Source organism: Gymnodraco acuticeps, unplaced genomic scaffold, assembly GCF_902827175.1.
Source record: "Gymnodraco acuticeps unplaced genomic scaffold, fGymAcu1.1, whole genome shotgun sequence".
Classification (NCBI taxonomy): Eukaryota; Metazoa; Chordata; class Actinopteri; order Perciformes; family Bathydraconidae; genus Gymnodraco; species Gymnodraco acuticeps.
In genome coordinates this window covers 178,911-187,238 of record NW_022992009.1, presented here as the reverse complement: position 1 = coordinate 187,238, position 8,328 = coordinate 178,911, and the positions used below count along the sequence as shown (strand labels likewise).

At 38.3% G+C, this 8,328-nt stretch overlaps 1 protein-coding gene across 1 annotated transcript; it reads right to left on the bottom strand.

Annotated features, from left to right (window-relative positions):
* Positions 1–1,758: 1,758 nt before the first annotated feature.
* LOC117536472 (LIM/homeobox protein Lhx9-like) lies at positions 1,759–7,698 on the bottom strand. Its single transcript, XM_034201360.1, has 6 exons — positions 7,576–7,698; positions 6,294–6,472; positions 5,262–5,370; positions 4,898–5,036; positions 2,826–3,058; positions 1,759–2,148 (listed from the first exon to the last, which is right to left on the bottom strand). Exons 1-6 carry the CDS (start codon positions 7,696–7,698, stop codon positions 1,759–1,761), a joined length of 1,173 nt encoding a protein of 390 aa, XP_034057251.1.
* Between the last annotated feature and the right edge of the window lie 630 nt (positions 7,699–8,328).

The following is an 8,328-nucleotide window of genomic DNA, read 5'->3' as shown; positions in this document are numbered from 1 at the left end:
TTAAAGTAGAGACACTACATACTGATATACAACTGAACATCAGCAGGAGAGGACTCTTTAAAGTAGAGACACTACATACTGATATACACCTGAACATCAGCAGGAGAGGACTCTTTAAAGTAGAGACACTACATACTGATATACACCTGAACATCAGCAGGAGAGGACTCTATACATAAAAGTAGCATAACCATGTTATAAAAGATACTCCTTGAAAGTACAAGTCCCGTATACAAAATGACACTCACCAACGCAAGAATGAAATGTAAAATTGGAGGTCAGGGTTAAACTATTATATAGTTAATCAACTCAATATGTAATGGATTAGCCCAAGCATTTGGCGCACAAAGAGAAGACTTAGGAAATGTGGGAAAAATCTTCTTGATTTATTCACAGAGTACAGAGACTTTTTTCATACAGGAAGCAGAGAAGAATCCTAAAACAGACACATCTGATTTAAATACATGTACTAAGTGTTTGTTGTTGGGGAAAAAACACACCTTCAAAACAAGAGTACAAAAATTAAGAAATACTTAGTCCATATTGATGTTTAGAACAGTTTGACAAAAAGAGCTTTCCAGGTCTACAAGTTTACATTTGTTTCATCAGGGTCATCATGTGAACCTTGCAGAAGTGCAGTATTATTCAGATCCTTTACTTAAGTACTAATAGTACACTAAAACCATTCCATACCAGTAAAAAATATGCATTGAGGTAAAAGTATGGAAGTATTTTCGGTGAAATGTACTGCAAAACGAAGTGAAGTTTGTGTACTTTAATACATGAAGTTTTACACTTTGTCAACTTTTTACGAGTTTTGAGAAAAACAGCCTTCTTTTTAGTTTTTACTATAACTTCATTGAGCTTAGAAGAAGAAAAAGAAGTAGAGAATTTAGTATTTAAAGTTGTAATCCTTAAAACATTTAACATATTATTTATAGTCTGCTTTTTTGCAATTACCAGTGGTGGAATAAGCACGTTTATCTTTTCACAATTACTACTTAATTTATATTAATTAATATAAGTTTATCAATTGCGCCAATCTTAGATACTGCTATTACTGGATATATAAGTAGTATCTGCCTCACGCAAGTACATTTATTTAAAAGGAAACTAAAATCTTAATTGTCAAATAAGCGTGCAGAGAAAAGTTCAATATGTTCCTCTGTAATTTAATCGAGAAGTATTAAGTAGTTAGGAAAGGAAGTATTCAAGTAGAGTACAAATGAAGTCAGGTACCGCTGAGTAAATGTACTTAAATGTTAGATTACATTGCAGGAAATACACTGAAAACATTTCAACGTTGACTTTAATTTAAGGTATTATGTGAACAGACTTTACATAATTGTATTAGGTTGGATGAAAGCATAATACTAAGTTAAAATAAAAAGGTAATAGGTTCAACTACATATTATTGCTTTCAACTATTACAATTATGTTTAATCTGATGACCTGATACATTGAATTAAAGTCATCATTTCAATTTCTTTAGTGTAGCTTTTCAATTCTGTTATGTAATTATCTCCCACACTAGTTGTATTGTTAGCGATGGAGACTACAATGCCTTGTTGTCCCACATGTGTGTCATTTACTGTGAACAATATCTGCCCCAATGGTTCCTCTCCTACAGACTTAGTTACTGCTGATATAAACCCAACATGTTCTGCTGATGACCTGTTGCTTCACATCAGAAGAAGGAAAAGATGAAATCTTGAGGAGTTCCTTGACGTTACTCACAGTGTGGAGGTCTTGTAAAGTCTAGCAGAAATATGGTCTAAAAGAACTATCTGAGTCCACCTCTGCCTCTGCTCTTTCTGCCTCTCCAAAGTCCTCGTAAGCCTCCAGTGACGAGACACACCCTGGTGCACTCTGGGAATCGTAGTCCAGGAAGAAGGCGGGGTTTTGCAGCTGGCTGGCAGCAGGGCTGAGCGGCGGCTCGTTGAGCGGGGCGGTGAGCAGAGACAGCTGCAGCTGGTCGATGGTGCTGGTGGAGGAGAAGGGCTGTGATTGGTCAGGAGGGGAGCAGGCCCCGGGCGAGGAGCCGCTCGACATGCTGAGGCCCCTCGGGGGGGCCGAGGGCGAGCTCACCTGAGAGTCGTCTGCAGTGAGGGAGCGCCTCAGTTTGGCTCGAGCATTCTGAAACCACACCTAAGAGACAGTGTTTGTGTTTACAGGTAAACAACGTGTGAAAGAAGAACACATCTTTGTTAAGTAAGCTTAAATGAAGTATAATAAATCAGTTTTTATACTGTTTATTTGAACTAACATGTCGTCATTTTACGCAAAAACACATTTTGATTATAAAAACATGCATCTATGTTACTGTTTGAAAATAACATTTAATTTTATATATATTCTTTTATTTTATTGCCATTTTTTTGTTTTATTCAATTTTTTGTGTTATTTGATTACATTACTTTTTACCATGTTTATTTTTAGAATTTATATTTGTGGTTAAACAGTTTATATTCATGATACTTGCCTGTTTACATTTCGTGCACTAGGTCATTTGTGTTCTGTTTGCACTTTTTTCCAGTTTTCCATTTCTCTGCTAGAACCCAGAAGTTGCTCTATAAACGTATACAAGTATTTGTATTTAGTAATAGGTTGTCATGAACCAGACTTTCCTGCAATTGATGCACAACAAGGGAAATTATTTGTTATAATGCTCTTATCTAAATTATTGTTGTTCTCATACTTTAGTTCCAATAAAGGATCTCAGGGGGAAACTGTTAGCGTACTGGAAATGTCAAATGAAAACAGTCTTCGAAGCAGCTTGGCATTAAAGCTGAAACTGTGAAATATTGAAAGTACATGTTTCCTACCTGCAGGACCCTCTTGGGCAGGCCGGTCTTCTGAGCAAGGAAGCTCCAGTCTTTTCCGTCAGGGTTGTGTTTGTGTGCGAAGTACGACTCCAGCGCTCTGAGCTGCTCGCTGCGGAAACACGTCCTGATTCGCTTGTTCCGCCTGCGGGTCCGCCCACATGCCACATGATCATCCAATGGTGGCTCAGGACTGCTGACAGACTCCTCCCCTTCACCTGAGACCTGATTTTGAGCTTTTTCACACACACAAACACACACACACATCCATTATGTTGTGCTTCAATTCTGTGCAAATCTATTATCTAAGGGGCGCAAGACATGATCGTTAAAAAAACCGATTCATTATCGATGAACTTTTATTTATGCTTTTTTTTTTTCACAAGTATTTTTATTGGGCCATCAATCTTAAACATACAAACTGTTGAACTAAGATCACCCGATTTTAAATAGTTTTACAACAAACATGGCATAGTAACCATCCCCCCTACAAAACAAAACCGAAAAGCGTCACAATACGATATAAAAGAGGAGCAAAAATAAGTAAATAAAAAATACAAGAGGATATCATAAAAGCACAGAAATACAAAGAAACACTGTGTTGCACAATGTTATTTATGCTTTGTGATTGCCATATTCATTTAGTTATTTGTTTTTAATGCATTTCATTCGGTGTGTAGTGTTGAGAAGGGTGAACAATGGAACAATGTCATTTTTATATCACTCATCAAATATACTCGAAAGCTTTACAAAGTGTGTAAAACATAAATATGTCATAGTCAAATATATGTATGCAATAGCTATAACAGTATGTATAACATACAAATCCTTATATGGGTGCTTTTAAAGGCCTATAGCAAATATGCACCTCGTCTTGCGAGGAGATGAACATTCCATCTACGTTCACTCCCTTTTAAGGAGTGAACATTTAACCACAAAGCAACGAAGAAGAACGCACGAGCATGAGCTTGCACGCAAAGGATGTGACAAACCACGTGACAAAAGGGGATATAAGAAGACTGAAGAACATTGGAACGAGAGTTCTTCTTGAAAAAGACTGAACAACCTGGCTTAAGCCAATTAGGTTCGATATAGAAATATCCGAGCAAAACGTATCTATTATTTTGTGTGGTGTGATATAACTTGTAAAGCGTATAAATAAAACAGCCTGTTCACACTTGTGAAAGGAAACTAAAGATCCGCATAGGCCTCTGATTATTACTGAACAAGTAACACATCAGTGGAAATGTAGCCCGTCCCCACAAAGTTTGAGTCCTGAGTCCAGTTTGATTCCAGTGGCCTGTCTCCTTGCTTGAGGGTCAATCCCTGACTGAACACTGCAGTCTCCCAGAGATAACAGCTGGTAAGTCGCACCTGGTCAACTCTGTTGCAGAATTATAGTAAGTCATAGTGGAGGTCGCCAGGATCGTTTGATCTGAAATATGGCAGCAGTGCTTTATGGGAATTAAATCCCAAAGGTTTCAGAGGTGTGTTCATGAACAGGTCTGTGACAATCTAAAGGGATAAACTAACAGGGAAGTATAAATAAGTCATGTCAATTGATGAATGGAGGTAGTATAGAAAGAAGGGAGTTTATCGGTACCTCGTGGTGTGTGTGAGGAGGACACACCTTTTATGCCCAGACTGAGTAAAAACCGTATCAATCAACAGTAGTCATTTCAGCTTGTTTGATCATTATTTCATTTGAACTTTATTCGATACACTTCTGTATTCATTTATTTATAGTTTTTGTTTTTATTCAAGATTTATGGATTTATTTGTAATAGAATATATTTCAGCATTTGTTTCTGTCTTCATTTTTTGGTATCCGCCATTCTGCAATGAATTAGAGATAAGGGTAGCAAAAGGCACACACACACACACACACACACACACAACACACACACACACACACACACACACACACACACACACACACACACACACACACACACACACACACACACACACACACACACACCACACACACACACACACACACACATGCATGCACACACACACACACACACACACACACACACACACACACACACACACACACACACACCTCTCACCTTCTTTCAGATTTGGTTTGGGCTGCAGATCGTGTAATGGCGGCACACTCCTGCCGTCGTCATGGTAATGGGACTGACAGTAGAGGTTGTGGCCCTGCATGCAGTACAGGTTCCCGGGTATTAATGTCACATCACACTCCTGAAAAACATGTTCATCATTAATATTTCTTAAAGAACTAATGAGAAATAAATATATATAACACTGAATCTTATTCATCTTTAGGGTGAACTGTTGCACATTATGTTTCTTATTGCAGAAAGTTGTTAGGATTACAATCCACAAACACATTTTACATTTTAATAATAACATTCAATTCATCCAAATGTGTCATAGTGTTTCTGTAAATGTCTCTTATTAAAGTACCTGGCAGGAGAAGCAGTGAGGATGGAAGGTCAGATCACCTGACCTCATGACCAGATCGGAGGCCGGGATTGGCTGGAAGCAGCGAGCGCACTGCCCGCCTCCAAACATCCTGAGGAGGAATCAAAGGTCAGGAGATACCAACAGACCCCATCACAGTCTCTGAATGAAGCTCCTTCCTATGAGGTGGATAGTGTGAATACAGCAGCAAGCTCTGAGACAAACGCCGTTTCCACAGCAGAAACAGGAAGGGTTAATATTGTTCTTAACCATAGATTCAAATCACATAACAACAAATAAGTATAACATATAATAACTCTTTAGTGTTGTTTCTTTTTTTTCAACCACCCTTTTTAATAATTTGTCTTTTATCAGAAATGTTCTATTGCAACAACAACAGCTTACAATTCACAACATAATACAATACAAGTTGCAACACTTTTTTGGATTTACCCCAAAATAGTAATATCCCTCTAGAGATTACAAATGTAGAAGATCACTCTTTTCATTATTAAATGTAATGTTTATGAGCGGCTTGGCTTTTTACCCGGTCCCTGTAAATCTACAAAGCTTTACAATCATGCTGAACACTGGTACCGTTTCTAGACTTGATTGTAAGTTCAAAATAAAATGTGACTTCTAAATTGTTAACATCTGTATGACAATATTAAATGTATATCTTATTTTGTGTTTAGTTTATTGGTAAAAGTTTGCACAGAGCTATTTGTACATGTACGTGTACAGCTGGTTAAGTCGGACCGACATAGACTAGCTATTGAAGGGTTTAAACTACTTTAACTGCCCACTATGGGTTTGGTGCGGCCCCTAATGAGGCAGACCCTCGTTGCAAACATCAATCTGATAAAGCTTATAGTGAGGACTGGCTCAGGCCTGCCTTAAACCAGCCCCTTGTTATGCTGATATAGCACAACTAAAGACTGAGAGGGTCACAGTGTGAAGCCCCCGGAGAAAACAAGTGTCATTTTTGATAAATACATTTTGATTGATTTGATGGAGGGAGCGGTTTCTGTTCACCTGCAGTAGTCCTGGTGGCAGTAGATGTTCCCGTCCCTGCAGTACAGCGAGGGGTGTGTCTGCAGCTCGCAGTGACACCGGCTGCAGCGCAGGCACACGTCGTGCCACACACTTCCTGCAGCCAACAGGAAGAAGCGGTCACACACCTGCTCGCTGCAGCCGGCACACGTCAGCGGCTCCTGGAGGGACACAGTTGTCTGAGAAGGATGTTTGGTTAGTTACATTGCTGGAGATGAGGCTTCGTTCTTACCTACAACTAAGATGGTGGACAATTGGTATTGAAATGATGGCTGCAACGCTATTTCTATTCTTATTTTTTAGGTTCATTATTTCTTCTATAAACTGTCAGACAATCGGGTCAATCTTCAACAATATTATATCATATGTAATATATAACATATTATATAAAATAGAGCAGGACATCTTGTATTTTAAAGGTTAAAAACAGCAGGTTACAGCTCCACCTTTAATTATTTAAAAACAATATTTATCCAAAGAATGTTGACTTGACTTTTTTGCTTATAGCCTGTCTTTATGATAGTAGATTTTTCTCTGGGCTTCTCTGGGTGTTTTGTTCTGTGTTTATTCTTTACTTTATTAATGTATTTCCTTATATTGTGTTATGTTAATTAATGCACTTGAAAATGAAGTATACTACCCACAATTGAATAAACACCAGGTTGAGAACGTGGTTTTCACAGGCAGCAAAAAAGCTACACACATAGGATGATCTAACATACTGTAATAATTCATTTACATAGATTAAACTACCTAACAGAATATGTTGTAGTTAAAATGAGCATGGCGCCTAGCGATTCGTTTTATTATCGGTTAATCAAAATCTCAGTTTTCTTATATCAAACCTCCTGAAATGTTGGCTTCAACTGATTAGTTTCATTATTTTATTTATTTAATTATTTGACTCATCTGCTGATAATTTACCATTTCTGGTTTGGCCTGTACAACGACAGCAAACTGTTCACTTTTCTACAGTTTGTCAAAGCCAATTCAATTCAATGTTTTGTCAGTCAAAACCACAAACTCACTTTAAAATAATATGAAACAGAGCAAAGCAGGAAACGTCAACATATTGGGGATCTATTGAGATGGCTCTAAGTAGCCTACAACCTTAACATGTACAGCTGTAAAATGCAGATAGTAGCTTTACTTATCCATTAAACATATCATAGTAAAACACTGACAGGCTTTTACTTGTAGTGGGAGTATTTTGACATTGTGTAAATTGTACTTTTACTGCAGTAGAGGACCTGAACATACTCACGTTGTCTGCAGCAGCGCTCTCCTTCGTTCCCGTCTGGCCCCCACTCAGCTCCGCTAGATCCGCACGGTCACCAAGGTCACTGCCGTACAGCAGCTCCTCCAGGGCCCGGTCGTCTGCAGACATCATGATTGTCCTGAGGAGGAAGAGGGGAAATAATCAGTCCACTTGGTAATCACAGCCGTCATTAGAGAACTAATAACACACACACTTAATGTCCCTATTAATAAACAACAACAACAACAACAACAACATTCAGACCCAACTGAAACTAGTGTGACAAGGCTGTTCTCTTTCTGTGAAATGTGTTTACTTATGTTTTTAAATATGTGGTGGCTATATACAGTAGCCTATGTAAGAAAGCTTTACAGTTGCATACCATACGAACTGTAGATGTTCACAACCACCAGACTGTCAACCATTTTGAAATGTAAAGACTCACCATTTGGCAACATTGAATTTAAATTAAACACATTCCACACATTTTTACATATTTATTACACTGGCTCACTCAATCTTCATTTTCAATGTATTACTAGTTTGAAGACTAAATAGTTTAGAGCAGAGGTGCCCAGTACGTCGACCGCGGTCGACCGGCAATGCTGGTAGATCGCGACGCGAGTCGTTCATAAAATAAAAAAATCCAGTTCCGTTAAAATAGACAAAACAGGTTTTGATCCCTCCTCCCTTGGCCCCCCTGCCACTTCATTCAGGAGTTTACTTTATTGTCTTCATTGTTAGTTTCCACATGCCTAA

Excerpts from the sequence above, each read along its gene's own strand:
- LOC117536472 (XM_034201360.1), bottom strand. The coding sequence starts at position 7,698 with ATGTCTGCAGACGACCGGGCCCTGGAGGAGCTGCTGTACGGCAGTGAC. Across the intron at positions 6,473-7,575 it reads AGAGCGCTGCTGCAGACAAC|GAGCCGCTGACGTGTGCCGG; the intron begins GTGAGTATGTTC and ends GTGTCCCTCCAG. Across the intron at positions 2,149-2,825 it reads TGCCCAAGAGGGTCCTGCAG|GTGTGGTTTCAGAATGCTCG; the intron begins GTAGGAAACATG and ends ACTGTCTCTTAG.